Source organism: Erithacus rubecula, assembly GCF_903797595.1.
Source record: "Erithacus rubecula genome assembly, chromosome: 3".
NCBI classification, from domain to species: Eukaryota; Metazoa; Chordata; class Aves; order Passeriformes; family Muscicapidae; genus Erithacus; species Erithacus rubecula.
This window is the reverse complement of record NC_136689.1, coordinates 32,915,293-32,940,809: the sequence shown is the minus strand read 5'-3', so window position 1 is coordinate 32,940,809 and position 25,517 is coordinate 32,915,293. Positions and strand designations below refer to the sequence as shown.

The 25,517-nt window shown below is 35.5% G+C and overlaps 1 protein-coding gene across 6 annotated transcripts in view; it reads left to right on the top strand.

Annotated features, from left to right (window-relative positions):
• Positions 1-25,517, top strand: part of PHF14 (PHD finger protein 14) — a 161,669-nt gene that overhangs the window by 94,229 nt on the left and 41,923 nt on the right. For 5 of the 6 annotated variants that reach the window (XM_079301598.1, XM_079301599.1, XM_079301596.1 and 2 more), the window contains one exon: positions 10,504-10,621. In XM_079301598.1, the coding sequence (XP_079157724.1) occupies positions 10,504-10,621 (118 nt within the window). Of the gene's footprint in view, positions 1-413; positions 2,932-10,503; positions 10,622-25,517 lie in introns of those variants that run through there. The other variant, XM_079301600.1, reaches the window with a different exon arrangement.

Below are 25,517 nucleotides of genomic sequence, written 5' to 3'. Positions count from 1 at the left end.
AAGATTTTAACATAGTACCCATGTTTGTCCTTGTAGACAGTCTCAGCTGCATTTCTGTGGGTTGCAAACTGAGTAAAATACTAGCTTCACAATCAAGCCTACTTGTATTAAATTGTTGCTTTTATGATTTAAAGAAAAAAGAAAATTATCTTCTCTGTCTTGTGGTGGACTGCCTTTGTTCTTTGAGCTGTATTGAGGAAAAGTTCTAAGTGTTGTAAGGATGCTATACTTAACTCAGTTTAATGTTTTGACACTTAGAGACTTTTGAAAATTTGATGTGGGTGTCTAAGTATTTGGATCTGAGCATACACATTGCTTAAATTTAGTGTGATGTTAAAATGTTTCATAAGACAGAGGAGAGCTGCTGTGATCTTTCAATGTTAATATTTTTTTCTTATCACTTTACTGTGTAGATACCCTCCATGAGACACAACTCTGCCACAACTCATCCTCGGAGGCAATCGTGGAAACCTTTTATAATAGGATTTTTAAATGTGGATAAAGCTCTCAATAGAATACCTAAAATAAAGGAGAACAGCTACCTTGTCTCAACTATAAGCTTATTCTGACAAAACACTGAGTTTGCTTGTCAGGCTTGGATAGAATGTAATTGATTGGTTTGTTATTTGGACTGACAAGGTAGTTAATTTGCCTGCATTTTTTTGCACTATTCAGGAACATTTTGTATGTGCATCGTTGAGAAATCCCGGATAAATGTCTTGTCAGGATTGTCCTATTAAGTAATGTCTCTTTCCCCTGTGCTTCGTTGGCAAATGATGTTATACAATGCTTGGATTCACTGAAGAGTGACAGAAGCCTGTGGGACTTAAATATTGTGTGTTCCTCTGTGGTGATACTGAAAGAAATAAGCAACGGTTTGCCATCTGCCTGCCACTCTACTTCTATACAGTTTAATAAGAACATTTCTATATAGAACACTGTGTTGTACAGACCTTACTGTAAAAAGGATTGTTTCCTAAAAAAAAATAAATGTTCAATGATAATGAGACCTGTAAAACACTTGAGACTTACTATTCTGAAGGAATAGATTTGCCATGCAAAAATTGATTTTATGCTTATTAGTATGAACTAATTGTTTCTGACTCCAAACACTCGAGTGAATAGAACTATACCTATACTTCTTTCTGAAAATTTTTTAAAAATAAGAAAAAATTGAGTTTGTGCAGGCATTTGTTTCATTTGGCTTACTTCTCTGGCAGTGTTCAGGACAAGCTTGTCTCCTCCCAGTACAAACACAAAATTGTTTTGTAAGTTGGGGAAGGAATGAAGAAGTGATCACACAGCGTGACAGCTGAGATCTTCGTCTCCGTCCGTATCTATCCTGGTAGATGCACACATAGTATTTTGATCTTCAAATGGTACAGATCCTGTTCTTAAATCTACAGTATCAGAGTGTTGACATCTTCATCGTTTTCATCTTGAACTTGCTTGGAAAAATTCTGCTCAAATGCAATCACACTTGTAACTTTATGGCCTATAATCTTTGAATTTCTTGAGATATGGTGGGTTTTGTCATCTATCAAGGCACGTTTCCATTTTAAAGTATTTTTTAAACTTAAAAAAGAATTAAATGCTGTAATAAGTAATAGGAAAATATACAAATTTATGTATACTTATCTATGAGTCATATCTTACCAGGGCATTTCATGTTTGAATATTATATTAAATAAAATTAACCTGATGTCTAACACGTTGTTTCATTTTAAAAAGAGGGTGGGAGAATCTGAGTTAAGATTTTTGTTGGAACTATCAGAAATGCTTATCATTCTGTGTTTTAAGGCACACAAAGACACCTTATAAATAAAGAAATTTGCACTAGGAAGTAGACACTAATTCAGGAATTTGATCTTTAAGGATCCATGAATCTTTTCTAGGAAGAAAAGACCCAGGTTTATTGACCACTTGTGCAGTATTCTGAAACTAAAAAGTTGGGTCCAAGTGCTGTGTAAGCAAGGGGGAAAAAAGGATGTTTACCCATACATCATGCTGAGTTTATGGAAAAAAAAACCAAAACCAAACAGAATAAGGAATGTTTACTGTGATTTATGATCATTTATTAAACTAAAATGGTCTAGGTATTGTGGATAGCAGAGAATGATAAATGTGACTTATCTTGGCTTTAGTAGGACTTTCAAAATACTTCTGTGTGTGGCATTCCTTTGCATAAGTTAGGGATTCTCTTAATTAAGCTGCAATAAAATGTGTAGCTGATTAGGAAAATAAACCAGCTACCTGGTTTGATCACTGTCAAATGATACTCAGCTCACTGGGTTCCACTCAGGCTCTCCTGATTCAGTATTATGATATTTTTGCTTTAGACTATTAGGTACTGAAATAAAGTGTTTGGTTGCATTTGCAAGTGATGACAGTAGAATGTGTTAGAATTTAAAAGAAAAAATTAAGAAAGTATTCAGAAAAAGCATGCAGTGCAGGAAGGAGAAGGCAAATCACCATTGATTGCATAATTATGATATCAGGAGTGACTTAAGAATTTGTGGAGGACTCTGGATCACAGAACATTCTCAAACTGATCAAACCTGTTGCATGCAGAGAGAGGGGTTGCACTTAATGCAATGTTGAAGTACTCCTGAATATTCAGAAGACCAGTATCTCACCCTTTGAAAAGTCTCAGCTAGCACATCCTGTCCACTTTGGTAAACAGAGAATGTCCAAAGCAAACTGTACTGGATAATAAGAAGACCATAGGAGAGTTGAATAAAAATAGCTTAAAATAATAATATTTTTATAATTTGGTGAAGGTGGGAAATCTGTTTAAAAATACTAAATTAATACAAAGATGATAAAGACAGAAGTTGCTACAAAGAAGGAAAAAAAGTGTTTTTCAAGGCAGATCAGACAAAAAATAAGATACATTGTATCAAGTTGATTTAGCCAATAGAAAGGTTCTTTCTAATGATAATACTTACACTAGAGATGTTTGTTAGGGAAGTTCAGTAATCTCTGCTGTTGGAAGATTTTAAGGACAGACTAATGTGTTAAATACTGTTTCAAGTATTGCTGATATTCTCCTGGGCATGCTTGAAATCCTAAGGTGAACTCCTGCTGTATTTTTTGTGTTTTTCCCTTGTACAGCTTTCTTGTAGAATTTTGATCTGTCTCTCTGTCTCTCTCTCTCTCTCTCCCCCATATCATTAGGTTGAAAGCCAGATGCTGACACTTAATGTTTCACCTTTTGAAATAAGTTTGATGGCAATATTCAAAACTATCGTGGACTTTTCTAGTAGTTCATAACCAGTACCCCATTCAGTAGAGTTTATATCTGAACACCTGAGAGTGGCACTATAGGTGCAATCTTGTACTACTAGAAGGTATTTCAGAAAAGCAAATGCAGCATTTGGTAATGGCTTCTTAAATTTTACACCTTTCAGTTTGTCAAAGGACTTTTTCAATGCCAGTAATTGTAGCATTACTTTAATGCATGTCTTTGAGTCATTGTCTTCACAGAAGTTCTTGGTTTAAACATTAAAATGCTGAAAATGGAAGTTCTACACAGTAACTATATTAACAAAAGCAAACACATCTGAGATAGTGTTCATATCATTATATTCCACCTGTATATGTGGGCCATTAATGAATTTTTCAAACTAATTTAACAAAGCCATGTGTTTGTGTAGTTTTGCAGTAGTGAGAGAGAGAAAAGTTAATTTCTTGCTGAAAGAAATCTGTTCACATACAGGTATGGTAAATAAAGTTTCTTTTCAGCATTCTTAGAATTGTTTTTGTATATGCAAACTTACATTTCAAAACCCAAATGATTTGTAGACTGCTCAGAAAAAATCTTGGTTACATAGGAATGACAGACAATGATAGTCCTGTGGTAGATTTTCGGACATGAGGGGGTGTTTGAGTTAGTATTAATGTAATGATTTTAATCAGTTAAATCAGTTAGGTGGCAGTTTTAATGTAATAAGTTTAGCTACACAGATGTCTTTCAGATGAATGCTTGTTTTCTTTTGCTGTTTTGTGTTTTGCTATAATTGATAGACACTATTTGTTTTATTAATGCACTTGATATTGGATAGAAATTTATGTAAACAGGAGATCAGACCATTTCCCATATCCAAAAGCACTTAGGTACCTTACTCTTAATTGAAGATCAGTAAACTCATCATATTCTGTCAGGCTGTGTCCATCTTGCCCATACATTGTCTTCATCAGCAGTAGGGAGACACAAAAAACAGAATGCAATTATCATCCCTTGTGTGATATAATCACTCACCTTTCAGCAACAGCCATGCCCTCTCTCTTCCAGGCAGAACAAAAGAGAATGATAGTCTACTCTCTCATCTACCATTATAAACCACATAGATAAGAGACCTCCCTTTGTGTACTTGCATTGTACCCAGCATAACAGAAACTAGAATGGGACTTAATTACTTAGTGTAATACCATAGCATTAGCCTTCTCTTCCCAGAAAGAGTATTTCATTTACCTAAATCAAAATTATGAAAATATTAGAATCCAGAAAGATGTAGGTTGCAGAAGTCTCTGGAGGACATCTGTTCCAGCCATCCACTCGATGCAGGACTGACTGCAAAGTTAGATCTAGCTTTGAAATTGGGTGAAGTTCATTACAATTTAACGTGGGTGAACTTCTAGTATCTGTGAAGATAGAGAGCCTTTCAGGACAACATGTGTATGTGTTGAAGAGGCCATATAGTTGGGCTGTATCCTGGTTTCTAATCAACAATTTATGCATATGCAGTCACATAAGAATTTTAATGCAGAAATGTTTCACACTCATGGTGGTAAAGTCACCTAAAACTTGATTGGCTTATGTGAGAAGACCTCTTAAAACTGTTCTGCAGAACAGAAACTGCAAAGTGATCACCAATTTTTGTTATGCCATTTATAGGCAAGGGAAAAGTATAGCAATCAGGAGGATGAGAATCAAGTTCTTCCATTTTATACTTAATAGAGTTTTATTATTTCGTCATGTTTTTATTTAAAAAGCAAAGAAGTTGATAAGAATGTAGATCTTACATTTCAGAGTCTAAATATAGCACTGCATCACTCCTGGGTTTCACAGTGACGTATCATGACATATCACAGCAAAATGAAAGTAATTTATTTTGTAATTATTTGGGCTGAATTGAAGAGTGTTGGTGTAGAATGGCAGAGTAAGATACAAAGTCATACCTTTGCTTATTTTCACTTTGTTTCAAGAAATGTCAGAAGCAAAAGATGAGTGTTCTACACATATTCTGTAATGAAAACATGCCACAGTTTTGGGCTCCTCTCTCAGTAACTAGAATAAATGTACTTTTTGGACAGCATTAATAACAGTGCACTAAATAGAGGACTATACATTTATTTCACCATTAGATTTTGAATTTTACTGTTTAAATAAGGCTCAGGAAAGTTCTTTCTTTGATGTGACATGTAAGAGTTGCTGCTGCAACCCACCACACTGTTCATTCCTGTCATCCAGAATTTGTCTCTCCTGTGGTCTGGATGCAGTAGGGTGCCACAGGAGCACTCCTCAGCTACTCTAGGCTGAAGTAATTCGTTTTGGTTCTACAGCTGGAATTCACTTGAGCTGCATTGATTGTACTCTGGGGTTTTGGGAATGCTTATGTGCTCCTTTCTGTTGTATATTGTATAGCTGCTAATAAGAAAACAAGTGTTGACAGTGACTTACACAATCATGGTTGGCTTTAAGCTGCTCATCTGAAATCAAGAGTGTGCTGCAATTTAAAATGAACCCCAAATCATGTCTCTGCAGTTCCAGAGTGACTCAGCACGTGTACACTGGGGGTTAAAAGGGAGGCAGATCAGTGCCTGAGAAGAAACCTCTGTTTCTCAGATGTCTCTTCCTCAGGTGCTAAGAGCCTTTAGTCAGAAATGGGGTCCAAAAAAAGCCAGCAAAGGATGATGTTTATCAGTAGTTAAATATACACAGGAGCTGCAGTAGCTATTGTGTTGCATGCCTTCAGCAAGTGGATGCATGTACACACATGTATCCTACTGCAGTTCCCTTAAAGTTTAAAAACTGGATTAGCTTACTTCTAATTGTTTTTTTACTAATTCTGAGTTTGTCAGAGTAAGGCTTATATGACAAATTCTCTACATTTAATGGTGAGATATGTATCAGTGTTTTATATCTTTCTTTTTTTCTTTTCATTAAAGTAAACCTTTCCAAGCTGTTGTGACAAATTGGAAGCAGTATATATATTTTGCAATTTTGTATTTTGTTCACCATGGTACCTTTTGGCATGACACTGCAGGCGGTGTGCAATGATGCGTACATAAGTGAGATTTTCTGTAGTCTCTGAAGCATATTTGGAAAGTTGTATTTAAAGATTAGCTTATTAATGTTGTGTTTCAGGGACATGTAGGTAATTACTTTTACAGCTATAGATGGGTGATGCTGTCTCATGAATGCAAAATAGGTTTCTTCGCTCTGGCTGAATCAGCTCTTTGTGGTTCTCGATGATATTAACCAGTGACTTACAAATGTGCCGGTGACAGGCGGGTTTTGTATTCACTGCTCCTCTGTAAAAGCACAGGTCTTTTCCCCCAGTGCTTGCAGGAAGACTTCTGCAGGCCAACTGATAAGACTCCCTCCTGTGCAGGTAGATGCAATGTAATGAAATTGGATGTGTGTGCTGAGCTTTGTAAATAAAATGAGATTGACCCCAGACATTATCTCATTTATCTCATTTACATTGTAAAATAAGTATCTGCACTATTGATTGGAGCATAATTAGTTAATTATGAACACGATAGGGCTTGAGCACAGCCGGCTGTACTGTAAAAAAACTAATAAAAACAATCCAAGGGCAAGAGCAGATGGAGATCACTCTATTAAAGACAAAGCAAAGATATTTCAGGTATGGAAATGCCTAACCAAGCTTTCTTGTAGTGATGAGGTAGCTGACATGCACTCTGAACTTCTATTAGTGAAGATGTTTGGGGTTTTTAAACTTTTTTGTCATAACTACTTCAGAATTCACCTTTCTTCTTCACACTCCATTTTCTCCATATTTAGTGGGCATGTATCTGTCCTCATTAATTGATGGAATTAGGAACACCGTGATTTTTAATTTTGATGCATAAAGTAATTTCAGACTTGTTATAACAGTGATAGTAAGCAATTACCTGTCAGTTAGAGGTAATTTAGGAGGTTAGGTTAGCGTGTCTTTGTGTGGAGCTCTGCTTTTATTTCCACAAAGTTTTCAGTACAGCACCTAACCAAGCCACTGAAGGCAGTCCACCACTTAATTGAATTTGTAAATCATGTTCTTCACCACAAAAATAGTTATCCACAAACAACAGCAAGATAAAATATTTGCTAGTTTAAGTTTGCATATGAGACCTTGAATGCACAAGGGTAAAAAATTTCAACAACCTGTAATATGGAGGAAGTGGCTTTTTTCCCTTCCCCCCCCAATCCCAACAGTTTTGTTTGTGCTATTAAGCCATCTTCAGGATGGAAGTGGATGATATTTGTAAATGATGGTGCCATGTGACTCCTTTGCTCTGTAAATGATCAGAATGTGATGGATCTGTGAGTACATTTACTGACAGGCTGTGAGACGATCAGCATGACATTTCTGTGACCCAGCAATTTCATTCTCTATAGTTAAGTCAGAAATACTCTGTATTTTGTGTCACTTTCTTATTTTCTGAATGTGACTGTGGGATTTCTATCATTTTTATGTTGTGAGACAAAGAACACAGCTAATAGTATACACTTGAGGGATTAATCTTGTGTTATTAGTGCCATTTTAACTTAGGTGCAACATTTGCTTTTGGAATTAGGAATTGAGAATGCCTTTTTTTTTTGTTTTGTTATCACTGTGATGTGTGTAAGCTTCACATTTTGTCCCTGGTCAGTCTCAGCAGACAGTGATTGCCAGACAGCTAGAGCATCATTAACCAAGGTACAGTGTGTATTCATCCATTTTCCCAGCATCATGCTCTGGGAACGTCAGAATCAATGAATTTCTGTTTTCCAGTAAAACAGAATCTCTATTCCAGTAAAAAGCAGCAAGCATTAAAAAATATTTAGTATAGTTACACTTTTATCACCATGCAGCTTTTTATGTTTTGATATATGAAAGTACTCATTTGCATTTCCTTAGCTGTGCAGATGAGGATTGAAGCTATTAATATCTAAAAACTTCCACTGAGATATTTTTAACTCATTCTAGGAAAATGCAGTTTTTCTTCTACCAAACTAAACATTCAGAAGTGATAAAAATTAATGGCAATAAATATTAAAAATATTGTGCTTTAGCATGGAGCCTTGAGATCCATATTTAATTTCACAATGTCACGGTTATTTCAACCCGGCTTTGTCAACTCCCTCAGCGTATTCTGAGGAAACATGACTGAAAGTGCAGTACCACTGTTTTACATACAAAATGGTAAAATTGCAAGAGATGCCAAAGTGTAATATTAAAAGGGAAGCATTTTCTTTTGAACATAGACATATAAATAAATTCTTTGTAAAAAAACCCAAAAAACAAACCTAAATCAACACTGTTTAAATCAGATGTAGGTTTCAGGATTAAACTCTGAAAGTACTCTATCTAAATCAGTCAGAAATAGGATGTTTCTTTATTTTCAGTTACTTAAGAAGATCCTTAAGTTTACTATAAGGGACTTCTGATAAGCACTGCTCAAGTGCAAGCCCTTACATGCATAAGATTCCAGATATAGAAATAGGTCAGTAAAAATATACTCCTTTACAGATGAGAACATTGAGGCTCAAAGGAAGCTTAATCTTTAGCTGTAGGTCACATACACTGTTGGGATTTAGGAGTGTGACCTATTCCATCCCCCATTCTGAACCCTTTTATTATTTTAACACACATTTTACAGGAAATAAAACTGCATATATTCCTGATTTTAAGTGATATTAGAACTCTTCTGTCTTTAAAAACTGAGAATGGTTTTCTATTTTAACTGTTTGCTTTGTCATGGAGTTAGATTGAGTCACCGCTAAGCAGTCCTAAGGATGTATATTGAGTATGGTATATCTCATTTCAAAAAAGGTATCAAAGCCATGTCGGTCCAGTATTGAATCCTGTGGATAGTCAGATTATTGCTTTTGATTTCTGTTTAGCTGGAAACAGTAAATGCCATACCCTTACCGGTGCTCGTGTTACCTGTGACTCCTAGCAAGCACAGCCTTGGCAATGAGGACAAAAGTGTTTACTTAGGTTAACCAATCATAGTTGAAAACAGTTATTTCTTTTTAATGGGAGACTAATCCTTGGAAAAGTCACGTGAGCATTTTGTTCTATTAATGCAGCACTTTGTTCTTGTAGTTGAATCCACTTTCTGCAACACATTCTGTTCTGTTGATAAATTATATCCCTCTGTCTTTGATCTGATGATGCCTACGCCATGCTATTACTGCAATTTTTGGACATTTTTGTATTTGCACATGCCATAGAGGAAAAAAAGAGGAAAAGGCCAGGAAAGCAGAGAAAGAGAGTGTGAGGGATTTCTTTAAAATGTTTGATTTTTAAACATTTACTCTTTCCTATTTTTCAATATTGGCCTTAAATCAGAGTTTAAGACTGTTTAATGAAGAGACTGTTGCAAAGTAAATTTGAAAAAAGCATTCCTTTTCATACAAAGGAATACAGGAGGATATGCAAATAAAGAGAACTTTCGTAGGGTATATGAAAACCTATTATTTGCTTCAAAGAAATCTCTTACTCATTTTGAGCCTAATATTATTCTGATTAAAAAACCCCTTAATCAAACACTTTTTCTACTGTAGCATGTTTTCTATTTGTGGTACATTAAAAGTAGGTTAACAATAGCTATGGTATATGTGTGGACTATGTATAGTGCTAAACACTAATGAAAGGTTTATTAAAGAAGAACATACATTTGTTGTGTGTGCACAGAACACTTTTATAAGTGAAAGTTCGCAGTGAAGTTGTTTTAAATTAATGCCCTTTCCAGAAAAGTCAGCGTGAATGAGAAAATATTTTGTTTATTTGTTTATCAACCACATAGTCTTGATGTAAAAAATGTAATTCATAACTGTAAATTATACTTGAGTTATTTAATATGTGGGTGAATTTTTCACACAGCTTTTCTTGAAAAACTGCATGTGCAAAACTGTGTCTTAAAACTATGAAAAAATATTGTTACTGTCTAAAAAATTAAAATTTCTGGAAATAAAAGGGCAGTGAGTGACACTGAAGTATCTAAAAATTTAAGCAGTTTTTTTCATTAATTTGCAAGTATTTGAAATGTTGTCATTTATATACAATGATGACAAAGGTGATACATGAATGTCTGCATCAGGATATTCCAGATTAAGCAGAACCTACTTGAAGTGGCTGTTTAAAATTACCCCTTATATAAAATTGATTTTCTTTATTATGATAATGGATCAGGAAATCTTCTGCTGAGAATTGCAGGAAAGCTCAATCTAAAATAGTACAGAAGTGCCATTTAATATAAATATATTTTTTTGTTTTTCTCTTGCAGGTGTGATGAATGCAGGCTTTGCTACCATTTTGGCTGTCTAGACCCTCCCTTGAAAAAGTCTCCTAAACAGACTGGCTACGGGTGGATTTGTCAGGAATGTGACTCTACATCCTCCAAAGTAAGTTAATCCACCCTAAAAATGATTGAAGTATTATGGTTTTAGGAGTTTTAGTTTGTGTCTGAATTTTTTTATTAATTGCTGTGCATAGGTTTGCTCTGGTAGAAGGTCATAAAAGAAGGATTTCAAATTCTCTTTTAAATAGATACAAAAAACCCCAGAGTATATGCAAAATGGAAATATTCTTAATCAGTAAAGGACATTTTACTGTCCTATTTAAATGCTTGTTTTTGGCATTGTGGTCTCTGTGAGAAAGGTGTGAGTTCAGATACTGTATCAGCATTGGTAATACTGACAAGAAAAAGTATTTCAGGAGTACTACAGAATACAAACCTTTAAGGACAGAGAAAATGTATCTTCTCTAAACAAAAGAAGGTGATTTGAATTACTAAATCTTTTTCTTTCTTTGAAAATTCATATGAAGGTTATCAATACCTTATATTGATTGGCATGCCTTGTTCAAATATAACATTGTAAAACTAGAACTACATTTTTGACATGGATTAGCTGTTTAATAATACTGAAAATAATAGTATTCTTTTATAGTACTGACTTTTCAAAAAGTAAAGATTCTGATTATTTGTTTGCACAGAAGCTTCTTTAGCACTGGCATTCTTTTCTATCATCACTATAAACTCTGAAGAGACACTTTCCAATTGATTTCCATAAGTGGATTTATAAATGCATCTTCAGTGTAAAGATAAAAGAGTATTCTACAAGTCTTCAAGATTTTTCATCTTGCTGCCACTTTTTTTGTATTTTGCAGCATCTTTTTACCTAGTAAATGCCTTAGTATTTACACAGGGTACACGGGTGTGATGAGATATTCTCATATGTTACCTGTCAGCACACTTGAATACTTGCACGTCATGTGTTTACTTTTAAGATTGGCATACCCAGAACCTGCAGGGAGTGGTATCATTTTTTGGCTTGCTATTGTCCCTTTCCAACTGCAAAAATATGTTATTCAGTTTCCCCCTGGGGAATTAATCAAACTGTTCTTTTGTAAGGAGGTATGGAGACAGACACAGGAAATTAGCTGTCCACTACAGTTTGGACATCAAGCAATCTTTCTTGAATACCACTTACATGCAAGAGACATTCCAAGAATGAATTAAAACTGTTATTGAATTTCTGTCACCAGGTTAAACTAAAATGGGGTCCTGATAACATGAGTTAAAATCTTGTGTCTCTCGTATTCTTGTCTTCCAAGTAAACAGAAAAATCTGAGGGTTTATAATTTCTATGTGTGGTTTCCTGGAGATCAGTATATCATGTATCAGATACAATTTTCTAGTACTTTATGAGGTAAATTAATTATAATGGACTTCACTTCTTGCAGGGTGTGTATCAGTTTTAAGTTGTGTTGGAAAATGGAATGTTTTAAAGAGTAAACAAAATTTTTCAGTAGAATATGATACATTTTGTGTTATCTTAGTGATTAGTATGAATTTTAAAAATGGTCTTATGTCTGATTTTCATTCATAAAGATTTTTAATGAGTAAATTTAAATAAAGTCTCTTGGACTTTTAGGTGTAGGCAATTAGAATTGCATTTAGCGAATATGTAATAAATATGAGAGCTACTGAAAAAATTGTCTTATGGGGACTCCTTGTGGTTTTGTTTAGTCACTTTCACTTTTCCAGAGAGTTGTGCAGAGAAATTTCTCTGATAAAACTGTATTGCCCTATATGTTCCTGAAAGCCTTTTTTTGGTGGCTTTTTTTCTGTTTTATACTATGAAGTGTAATAAATTAAAAAATATGGTGTCAAGTTTAACTCCTTACAGCCGTAATGTGAACCTATTTTTAAAGGATTACGACTTTCCCTTATACTTCATAATTTCTTGAATTTCTTCATAAAATTCTTTGTTCTACATAGTTTTAGGATTGTGTATTTATCTCTGTGATTTTTCACAGCCAGGAGGAGCTGTTATGATAAGGCTTTTTCCACCCCTGCTCAGAGGGGTGGTCTCTCAAATGTGTGCTTGGAGCTGAGAAGTGAACATGTATAAAGTTGGGTCATTTGCTGCACTCTGCCTGACCCATGGATGAATTGCAAGCCTAAGCTACTGATGATTTCAGTCTCTCAGTCACTCACTGCATCCAATTTTTGATGTGTCACAGGGAAGTTACTAGTATGGATTATAGCAGCAAAATGGGATTTTCTGCTTTTGCCAAGGAGACTATTGTTTAGCTCTCATTCTTTTGACTTTGCTCATCAGTTTTGATCCAGTTTAAATCACATAAAATACACATTTTAAAATTCTCCAACAATATATCTTCATTAGCACTATAGGGCCCTGAAAATAATTGGTAGGTAAATGACACTATTTCAATGACAAGAGAGATCATAGTGCTGAACATTTAATGGCTGTTAGCTTTTTACTTCTAGTTATGAAATGCAATTTTAGATGTTCAGGAAAAGTTGCATTCTGCTGACAGCAAATAATGCCATTTTATTTTCAGATTTGCCAAGCACTTGCAGGTGTCAGCAGTACAAGGCATGTAATTTAGCAGTAATAAACATATGATTAAAATTGTTATCTAGCAGAAACCTCGGACATTCTACTTCCATTCTGCTCATCCTAGTTGCAGGACACTCCAGCAACTGTGTCAGTTTTTCCACCAGCGTAGCATATTCCCATATTACCCTGCCTGTCAAATAATAGACAGGCAGTGACTTTGCTGTAGGGCATGAGGGCAACAGCTTCTCTCTGATAATACTTGCTGTCACTTCTTTGGAATGAGTGATGCTCGCTACTAAGGTCTGACAAGCTCTCTCATCTCAAAAACATTGTAGATTTTGTTACATCACATGAAAGCTGAAATAAACTTTTAAGGTCTCCATTTCTGTAACACTGTCCATTCACCCTCCAAAAGGATTACAGTGCTCTTTCAGGATTGCCAAAGAGCACTATAAATCGTGAGTTTCCTGGGAGTTTTTATTAGTGGTATTCAGGCTTAATATAGACACTTGTTTCAACTTGTTCTAGTTGAATTTAAGAAATATAAATAGAATGTAAACCAAAATAATTCAATATCATGACATGGTAATATTTAGTAGGAATAAATGTGGCCTGACCATTTTTTCATTTATGTACAATGAGATCTTACTATGAGATCTCTTTATTATTAGATGTGGACTTCCTTCCATTGCCTTCCAGTGAAAAAGTGCTGTTTGAAATGTCTTCTCCAATTTTAAACTTTTGCAAGGACCAAGGCAGTAAGGAGTTTAAACATATTATCATGGTGGTTACACTGACCATGCTATCTGCTCATCTTTGCATACAATCTGTTTTGCAGAACACTGCGGAGTGGATGTGTCAGATCATTATTTGAGTACTGCAGGATCAGCTGCCTCATCTCTAGACTTCTGTTTAGTTTCTTTTTATTTCATTTCTTTACTGTACTGCATTTTTTCAGTGGAAATAAATTGTCTACATATGTCAGCATGGAATTCTCATCTAAACCCCTCAGGAAATGTTTTCTGGAATTGCAAATACACAACATATCAACCCTGGAAATTAATATATTTTTGTACACATTTTGTGTTCAAAAGAAATCATGGGTGATTTTGCTTATTAGCCAGGTAGAAATATTTCTTTGGGTCTATTTTGTTTTCACATAGAGAATATGCAAATGTATTTGATCATTACATTAATGTAATGTAATATTACATTGTTGAATATAGTGTTTGAAATAGTATTTTAAGTTTAAAATAATTTTTAATATGTAAGATGTGTTTCAAATCTTTACATTTGGTCAGATGATAAGTTCAATTCCTGTAGTCCCTGGAATTTTATTCTAATCCAAAATAAGGTTGGTGATTAAGAAGGTCTGTGAGGAGTGCAGAAGTGTCGGATCTACTCCTGCGCTGTACAGGCGACAATTTCATTATGGTTTGTGGAATTTTATGTTTTTCACTATGACTGACTTTCTCCAAACACAGGAAGCATTTCCTCATACATGTAATTTCACACAAGTGTGTTAAAAATTAAACAGTGAATCCAAAATCCTAATGTTAACCTTTCAAGATCTAGGAAATAGAAGTGGAGGTAGCATGCAGTGCTTTCAGTGCTTTTTAGGCTATGTGTGGCTTTGCAGCCTTTAATCACTTCATGCTATGATTTTTTAATTTTGTTGCCTAGGACCCCTGCCTTCTCTGATTTAGCTGTTGGGGGTCACTAAGAGGGATTCATTTGGGTTGAGAATTAGGAGAAAGTCTGTCTTACAGAAGTGATGATTTCAGGAATGGGGAAGAAGGGAAGTTTGACTTTATGTTTGAAGTAGTTGAGTTGTTATCAACAAATTGAATTTTATCTTTGTCTCACCCCAGAGCTAGTGTGAGCTAAGCAAAATTAATGTTTTCAAATGTTTAGGTTTTTTTTTCTCCTCATTTGCTCTTACCCAACTTGGATGCCTTGGCCCAACCTGCAAAAATCCTGAATTCTCTGAGCTGGAGTGGGAGATATTGTATATATATGCACAAGAAAACCCTATTTGAATGTAACAGATGAGGTTGGCATGCAGCAGTAATATAATGCTTAATCATGCCTGAATATGTTTTACATGTGCTTATTTTATCATTCAATACAATGCAATTTTACAGTTATATCTAAAATACATTTTTTTAAAAATATGAAAAAAATCCATACAGGTCTTTTTAATTAATTCAAACTTGCTTCAGTTACATATTCTGATAAAGGATGACCCTCATTTAGTCACCTTAAATCTCAGAGCTTGTTGCAACTTCTTTTGAGGACAGAACATAGAAGCAAATGTGCTGCCATCATGGCACCCAGCATTGCAGCTGAGAAATGATAAAAGAATACTGCTAATAAATCTGCTTGCTGCTTCAAGCAGAACATAACATAATGGGAAAAAATGTTCAGTTTCTATGCAACATTTTTCAGCTAGAACTTAGGAGTATTTTAAGGTAGTTTACAGAAAAATTACATAGTGGAATTCACGAACTGCATTTGTCTTCTGCAGGTGTGAATATTATGATCATAAAGAATGATAGAGTTAAATATTTTTGTGTTTATTTATATATTTTAAAGTTTCTTGAGGAGAGTTTAACTAGTGAGTTGGTTTCTTGTGTGGCATAGAAGGAAAGATGTTTTTTAATATAGCAACTGGATAATATTTGGTTATTTTGAAATCACTGTTGTCTTCCTAGGTTTTTGAGGAGCAGTAAACCATTGTCACTGGAGTGATTTCCTTAAAATTGAACAAGAGAAAATAAATCAAATCTGTAAGCCCACATGAAAATTTAACACAAGTCCTTATGCTGCTTATTCCCTGTTTTAAGAACTTCAGTAATGCTAGATTTTGGCACAGAAATGGATTTCACTGCCAAGATGGTCCAAAAAAGGGTGAAATTTTAGTGTATGGCAATATCACTTGGCTGAAGTGTTGCCAAACGTGTTTTAATATTTACTTTCCAGGTATAATATTTTTAAAAAATTAGTTGGCACAGCCTCTGTTATTTTCTGGCAAACAGGTATAATACATCTGTGTAATGAATAATTTATACCATAAAATGTTCCAAAAATTATCAGCCTTGAAATTAACTTAAGCTGGGGCTTGATTTATGAACAGTGGATAAGTTAGTTGGTAGTAAATCCCCAAATTAATCCAAAAACTTAGATACACTTAGTTGGCAGAAGGTTCTCATAGTCTAGGTGGGAGGCTTAGGTTTTAATGAAAAAGAACACAATGAAACAAAACAAAAAATGATAAAGCACTGTAAAATACTTGTAAGATATAATAAGCTGCTTACTTTTAGTATTTTGATTCTTCTCCACATCAAAATCAATTTTATCAGTTCAAATATTTCCTGGTGGTGACTGACAGATCCTCATCATGGGTTTCTAGTGCTTGTACTTTTTGGGTGCAGCTTAACTGTATTTAAAAAAAAAAAAAAAGTACGGGAAAATGAATAATACAATAATTTTCTTTCACATGAAAAAAACATTGTCTCTTTGAAAGATGATAGTGCAACTAGTACCAGCCAGATGTTTAAAGAAATTGAAATGTAGGGCTATTTTAAAAAATGTATTGTTGTTGTTTCAAATACAAAACCAAATTTCTGATTCTGAAAGATAACACTGGGATAGAGCAGAAAAGTATTGTAAAAATAAATTACCAATTAGGATTGCAAAGTGAAATAATAATTTTTTTTGCAGTAAGCTTTAACAAAAACCAACAGTTCAAATAAACCTGCTAAGAGTCTCTTTTACCAGTTATATGTTCTTAGAAAACTAAGATTTAAATATACACTGCAGTTTTAAATGAGGCTTTTTTGTTAAAAAAAACAAAACAACAAAAAACAACCAAACTAAAGAGCCATTTTAATGGCACTTTGTCCATGTATTTTTTAACCAAGTTTATTTTCTTTCCCCTATTATTTTAGACAGAAGAAGGAAGAAATCCCAGTGCTGCTTATCTTCATTTGCTCTTTTTCATTAAAAAATCCAAAAATATAGAGTTTTTTCCAAAGCTGAAACTTTGCTCACAGTTCTTTGTCTCAGTGTTAGAGCAGTAGTTCTTCACAAGCTGCTTCGTCCAGCTTATGTCCCTCTCCACAGGGTGCAGTCCTTCAGGATCAGCTCCAGTGAGTTCAGAATTCCTGCCAGCACACCTGCTCCAGAGTGGGCTCCTCTCTCCATGGGGACACATGTCCTTCCAGGAGCCTGCTCCAGCACGGGCTTCCCACAGGATCTCAGCCTCCTTTGGGCATCCACCTGCTCCAGCAGGGGCTTCTCCCTGGGCTGCAGGTGGATCTCTGCATCCCTGTGATCCTCCCTGGGCTGTGGGTGGATCTCCCCATCCCTGTGATCCTCCCTGGGCTGTGGGTGGATCTCCCCATCCCTGTGATCCTCCCTGGGCTGCAGGTGGATCTCTGCATCCCTGTGATCCTCCCTGGGCTGTGGGTGGATCTCCCCATCCCTGTGGTCCTCCCTGGGCTGTGGGAGGATCTCCCCATCCCTGTGATCCTCCCTGGGCTGTGGGTGGATCTCCCCATCCCTGTGATCCTCCCTGGGCTGTGGGTGGATCTCTGCATCCCTGTGATCCTCCCTGGGCTGTGGGAGGATCTCCCCATCCCTGTGATCCTCCCTGGGCTGTGGGTGGATCTCTGCATCCCTGTGATCCTCCCTGGGCTGTGGGTGGATCTCTGCATCCCTGTGGTCCTCCCTGGGCTCTGAGACACAGCTGTCTCACCAGGGGATGCACCATGGGCTGCAGGGGAATCCAGCTCTGGTACCTGGAGCATTTCCTGGAACATCTTCTGCCCCTTGTTCTGCACCGACCTTGGTGTCTGCAGGGCTGTTCCTCTCACTCCTTTCTCCAGGTGCTGTTGTGTAGGCTTTTCCTGCTTCTTAAGTACATTATCCTTGAAGCATCACCCCTGGTGTTGATGGGCCCAGCCTTGACCAGCAGTGGGTCCCTCTTGGAGCCAGGTGGCATTGGCGCCATCAGATGTAGGAAAAGCTTCTGGCAGCTTCTCACAGAAGCCACTCCAGCCCCCCACCATGCTGCCAAAACCTTGCCACAAAACACAATACAAAAATTGAGCAAATGAGTTTTTATGAGGCTTTGTATCACACAAATCAAATTACTACTGACATAGTCCTGCTTTTCATAAGTTGTCTTGATCATTTCGCTTCATTGTGATAAAAAATATGTTACTGAAGTAAAAAGCTGTATGGCTGAAATTAGAAACAAGCTTGGTCATTTACTATCACTTTTGTTAAAATTCATATCCATGTCCATTTGCCAGTGGAACATTTAAGAGGTACCTTATTAATATAATACTGGCAGCAAATCATAAACAGCATAGGGGTTGTGCATTTTTAATGCATGTAATCTAAACATACACAATCTAATATTTAATAGACTAAACCTCTAATTCATGTATAATAAATATTACTTACTCTAAGGTGGTGGCTAAGGAATCAAAATCTCTTCATGGACAGCTGTTCGAAATGCTGCTGCTACTCTGTGCCTTCTTTAGGTTGTGCTTCTAACAAAATCTGCTTACAGTTATGGTTTATCTGGGTAATAGCTCTGCTACTGAATCGTGACTTACTCTTCCTAAGCCATGACAAAATGAAATTACAGCCTACGTTGCCTGCTACTGTAGTACTGAGTGGCAAAAAATCTCTGCTGGGAGCTAGCTGCAATTGGGAAAAATCCAGAAATCAGCTAGTGTCATGATTGAAATATAGCCAGGGAATTTGGTTTTATGCTAACTCAGCATGAGAGAATTAAAAAAAAAAAGGAAAAAAAAAGAGCCGTTTTTGAGCTCTGAGCAGCACACCACAACAGGAAGATTTTATACACCCTCTTTAGTATGCACCTGTGCATATTCTCAAAGGAAGTGAGAAGGTTGAAAGAGGAGTAATGTATGGGAAGGACAGAGGAATCAAAGTTGCTTGCACCATACAGAACTGGAGGCTTTCTCTTTCTTGTTTTTGAAAATTTATTTCTAGATATGTACAATATTGGGAAGCATTGTGACAGTGAATTTGCATATTGAAGATGCTATATTGAAATGTAAAAGACATGAAAATACTAGTTTTAAAGCAAATTTTCTTTATTTTGCATTCCTTTTCAAATGAAGTCACAAAAGGAAGACACAAATGTGTCACAGTTGCTACATGATAGCTTGCAAAGCATCAGACCATACAGCACTGATGTACATTCAGAGATTCTTTGTCAATGCAGTTCTCTTCCTACTTCCAGAGTTCCTAAAATAAGGAACTCTTTGGGTATTGATAATTAAGAATATCATGCTGACAGTAGAGCCATAAACATATTTAGCAATAAATTATGATTGACCATCACTACTCTCAGTTAATAATCAGTTTGGAAATTTAGATTGTTATTTGCTTAGTTAGTAGAATGTTGGTTGTTGAATATTGATTTTGGAAATATCTGGAAAAAATGTATGGATGAAAATCCTGTAACTGACTTGAACTTTAAAACCTTTTGAGTCTTGTTTAAATTCTTGGGTTAGATGAGATAGGCTTCCAGGAGGGCAGCATTAAAAAAAACCCCACATTTCAATTGTGCATAATCTTGTATGATTTGAATATTCATTAAGAATTAGGCAGTCAATAGAAAATTGCAAGATGTATGCTTTGCAGTGACATAAACAGGGACTTCTGATGTGCCAAGGTATGTGTGGAGGCTGGTGGCATCCTGTTGCACCCTAATGTTGCAAAGTGTTGTGTTGCTACCAGATTTCTGAGATAAATTTCTTAACCTAGAAATATATTTCTTGTCTTATATTTTACATAGAACCAGAAGGTATGTAATTAAAGAAGAATTATATATTTTAATTCCTCATTAGTCCAACTTTTTCCCTGCAAATTATTTTAGCACATTGCCTGTAATCATATTCTATATGACAGAAGAAGAATTAGATATTTAATTGTTAGTCTGTGTATAAGATTTGAAGACATTATCATAGTTCCCCAATTAAATGCTCATGTTTACTCTCAAGGTTGATTTTAGTTTCTAGTCTTTCAAAGAAATGTAGCCATCTATGTCTCTTTAAGTAATGTGTCACTCATCAGTAAAAAATTGCTAATGCTGCCTGGGCAACGTCTAATCATATTGAACCAGGAGAGAGCAAGGTGGGGGTGAAGAAACCAAAAAGTGACATTTAGTGAAGTGCTAGGCAAGTAATGAGTTTTAGTACAGGCAAGATGTACTTTTCCTCATCATGTTAGATAGTGGAAGTGAGGTTCAGTTGCCATTCTCAAGCAGAAATTCTCTTAGTGCCAGCCACATTTAATCACATTTTGCAGAAGACAGCTGGGCATTGCCATTTTGTGCTGTGTCAGCCACTTTCTCTGCAAAGGAGTGTCTCATCACTTGGATTTTAGCATTCTGTAGCAGAAAAGTTCCATCCTCTTAAAATTGGCTCAGCAGATAGCTTGTGAGAGAATATAACTGCAAGAGCATTACAATCAGTTTCACCAGGAAAATGCACAACTATTACATGGAATTTTAAGAAGGCTTTTGTAAAGATTTTCACAAAACCTTTAAACTGTATAGTGCATTGTTAAATTCTAGTAGCAATTAAGTTTATCTTAGATTTTTTAGTAAATGGGGCTTTGGTAACTGTTGAAATTATTATTTGCTTCAGTGGTTTGGAACATCTTTGTGCGTGTTTGAAAAGTCTTAAGTGTACTTCAGCTGTAACAAACATTACCAAAAGATTTTATATGTGGAAAACCTTGGAATCTGTAGATATCAAGATTTTTTCCTAGCTACTAATCTCATGAAGACTGAAGGGCAGATGGTATCCTTTCAGATGTGATATAAATACCTGAAGAAAAGTGTCAAAAAGGAAATAAAATAGCAAGATAACTCAATATTTACAGAAGGTGCCCACAAGTGTACTTCGAGTGAGTTAATCACATCATTATTTTTGGAAATAGAAGGGTGTCAGCAGATTGATGCAGTCATTGACATAGTGAATATTAAATCTGTAACCAGTTCCATGCATTAAATAAGGATACATATGAGGTTCTAATATTTACAAGCATATTTAGTATTACATGAATATGCATTCACCATACCATGCTCTCCTACTGTGTAATATCTCCACTGCTTGTTTAAAGTTAATGTATTGTACAAGACAGGATTTCAGGCATTGAATGAGCTACGGATCTGTTTTTTGTTTTTTTAATGTTTTCTGGATAAAACATAGGTAGAGACTGAAAAGTGCCTTTACATAAAAATGCTAGAATAGTCAGAAGACAATAAATATACTGGCTAAGAGACAATTAATCATTTTACCCACTGACTTATCCGTCCCTGCAAAACAACCTGTTTCAGCTAAAGAACAGTGAAATGGTTTAGGCATTCCCTTGGGAATATTATTTTGGACCCTTTTAAGAAGAGGAAGAGGAATGCAAACTGAGATCTTACCTATGATATGGAACATGTTTGCAAGTTAATTCAGGGCAGAAGTCAAACCATTGTCTGAAAATAAGGCATAAAGTATGTCTCTCTCTCTCACTTATGTTGCTGTTGTTGTTGTGGGTGTTTTGTTTTTTGGTTTTTTTTTTTCTTTTAATTTGGACAAAATTAAAATGGAAAAAAGGTAGGGGCAGTTCTTAAACCATAGAGTGCTTCTGGTGAATCTCAGGAGGAGGAAGGGGGACTGTTGATGATCTAGGATAGCACTGCTGAACTCTGAATAAAGCTGGTATTTCAAATACTGTGTTATTTTTGGAAAATCCTGTTACTAGCTTAACTGGGTCTTCATTCTGGTATGCTGATTTTGATGAATTTTATCTGAGTTTTTTTCAGTGTACATTTACCTTAGTATTTTGGTTAAGGTAGGAAACACTTTTTTGTAAGAAAATCACCCAGTTGCCACCAGTGGCTCTGCTTTGGTTCATATTATGGAGTGGTTTTAGGTGTGTGCAAGGTGAATTTCTGTCAAGGGGCACTTAAGCTAGGATGTATTCTGACTGCTAATGGGCATGATAACTAGGTGTGTCTTTGAAATATGTGTTCTGTATCTGGCTGGTCCTCAACACCAACTGCTTTTTTCTGCTCCTGTCACACCACAGTTTCCTGGTATGGAGTGACTTACATTAACTATATTGAAGGTATGTTTGTGTTTCAGTTTCATCTACTGCAAGAGTGGTTTTATTCATATTTTGATGAGATAATATGTGGAAATCTTGTATTAGTAGTCTCAAGATCAAAAGCCTAAAAATTAATACACAGCACTATATTGCTAGAGTGTCAGATTTTATCATTTGACCTTTTGTATAAGCACTGTCTGCTTTTAACTGAAAGCATCTAATCTACAGTGTTAAGGAACCATATTTAAGAGTAAGGGACTTGCTGTATGTTTTCTAGTACAGATGAGAATAATAAAAAAGAATTTTGTCTAGTAGAAATAATCTCAAGAAGGAAAACACCACAGGGAAAATATAAATATGCTTCTGGGAATGAGAAAGTAAAGTTGGCATTTTGTGTGAATTTAGCCTCATCATTCCGTGTATCATTTGCAGGGTTCTTAATTAGGGAAGAACAAGGAATTTCCAGGCCTTTATGAGGATGTTTTAAAGCTGCAGCAGTAGTTGTAACCTTTCGGTTCTATGAGCTCAGCAAAAGATAGCTGATTAATGTCACATCTTAAACTGTGTCAACTGGGCTGTTCATTCCCTTTTTTAGTAAACATCTTGTTGTCAGCTCAGTGTGCCAGCATAAAATATCCTAGTATTTTATCTGGCTACTCTAATTAATAAGAGTATGTATCTCTGTTTACTAGTGTAAAGTTAAATGGAAATTTTCTTTAATTATTCTAGTGTCTAGCATGAATGAATAAATCAATGGCGCCCACAAAATAGTGTTCCTGACATTTGTTTGAAGCTTCTTAAAGGATGCAAAAGATATATTTTTTCTCATTTGGCACATTCAGATATTAGAGAGATCTCCGCATGTTTAGGAAACATTTTTGTAGAAAGCTTTTTGTAGAAAGCTACTGTTAACTCATTCTTTAAAAAAATGTTTTTATAGCTTTGAATTGATATTTTGCTTTTTTGCTTTATCAGTTGAAAGTAAATGATAGTGGCTTTTAAGAAGAGAGAGGGATAGGAAGAACAGGTGCTAGAAAAGCATGATGCAGGAAGCGCCCTTGGCATTAAAGGAGGGTTGTAAGCACACACACATTCATAAGAATGAGAAAATTCCACTTGGAAAGTACACAGAAACCCTTACAGGGCAGAATAGGGTGAATTAAGATATGGGATTGCAGCAAAGTGGAAAGGAAGATTTGGAGGACACACTGAGATCTTTCCCCCAGAGAAGGGTAGAGTGTGTATAGAAAACCTCTGAAAAAACAGGTGGGTTGCATGTAGAGTTAATTTAGAGAGCTATAAAACTTACGTAATAAACTTAGACTGCATAAAAGTCTGAGCAATCCGTTTATTTTCTATTCATTTCTATTTTATTCCCTTTCTTTTTCTATTTCATCTTGTTACTGGAAGAAAATTCTGGAAGTGGGAGAGATGAAAACAAGTCTTGATTTAAAAAGTAGCCTCTGACAATTTTGTGATTCTTTTAGTGATCACACATTTAATATAACCCTGTTTTGCATTATGTTGAGAAAATCTGGACTTCAAGGAGTTGAAAAGCAAGAATCAGTGCTGAAGAAGATGTAAGGAGCTAAATAAATATTACTTTAAGGACTTCTCAAAGATGAAAAAAAAACCCCACAATCCTATGAATGTGCTGACCCTGTCTTGAGAATTAAGTTACATGGTACAATTTAAAGCTTTGTTCCAACATCTGACAGACACATTCTGCATGCTGATGCATAATATCTGAAGATTGTGTGCTTGAAAGAAAGCTTTTTCTGAGCTACATTCTATTTTTGTTAGAATAAAGCAGCTGCTTTTTGGAGCAGAGATCTTCTCAAGTGTTCAATCTTCTCATTCAAGTTAAGAAATAACCAAATACTGTGAGCAAATTTTGTGTGTGCTTTCTTTCAAGCTGCTGAAGTGGACTAAAGGAAAGTATTTTGACTATAAATAGTGCAAATGTGCAGCTTGACCCTAAGAAACGAAAGTAAGTTTGCTGTTGTACCTTAGTCCCAAGTTGTCATCACCTCAGTAATCTAAAAGCACAGAAAGTTTTAAGCATTTTAAACATGGCTTGAAAAGAAATTCAGCTGGATAAAACTTTCTTCTAGAGAGACTATATGAATGGATGGTCTGCCTCTGATCATTTCTGAAGGCATTAAACTTTGCTTAAGGAAGGAGACAACTGCGCCCCCAAATGTAGCTTTGCTAATGGAGCTGCTGTAGCTGTGGCACTGCCCTCCAGGAGTGGTACCAGATGACTTTGTACATCTGTTGTTTAGAAAGTCTTGTTTTAAATGTTAGTGTAATTAGCCTGTGTAATTTTGTAAATGTTGAAGTCAGTAATTGCAATACTAACATACATACAGGTAATGGACCTATAGTGTGTGAACTGCACATCACCTATGTGAGAGACAACAGCAGCAAAATCAGACTCCACCCTTACTGTGACTCTAGGTGCTTGTGCTGGGCTTGAGAATTTGTTTTGCAGCTCCTGAGATTTGGATTTGGGATTTTTTTAGATGGTGGAAAAAGGGATTGGAGAGATCACAGCTGTACCAAACAGGCACAGGGAAAATGAAGTATCCTGATCCAGCAATATTAAATTATGTGTATCCTGTCATAAAAAGCTTTTTATAACTAAATCAAATAACTTCTATAAACTCTGTAAAGTATAAAATGAGGACAAAAAAAAAAAAAAAACTTTTTAGGCTGTAGTATCTGCCTATAACCTAATTCACAATACAAAAAAATTAGCAGAACAATACATAGGAAGAAACCAGTGAGGACAAAAAAAAGGGAGAAAGTACTGAATTACTCTTACTTGCACTGATAATAGCATAGTACAGCAGTCTTGCCAGCATATTAATATCCTGCAAAAGATACTAATATAAAATCTGTTGCACCAGATAATTACCAAATTATGTAAGACTTAGGACATTTAACACACACACAGACACACACAAAAGATTGATATTTGGTTTTTCCCTTTAGAGATTCTGAAAATTCCTGGTGCAGAAATTTTTGCCAATAGTTTAAGCCATATTATATCTGTGATGAATTTAGTGTTTTGAGTGGCTATAATTAGAGGTTTAATTCCTTTTTTTTTTTGTGTGTGTGTGTATTCTAATGTGATTTTATTAATTGCAGCCTTTTAAGAGATGATTTTTAATATAGTTTAAAGAATTCTGGGGTCAGGAAAGGCAGCTATTGAAAGGGTAGCTAAATAAATAGTGAATGGTGAGAAAATAAAAGGGAAATACAATAATCCAGGAGA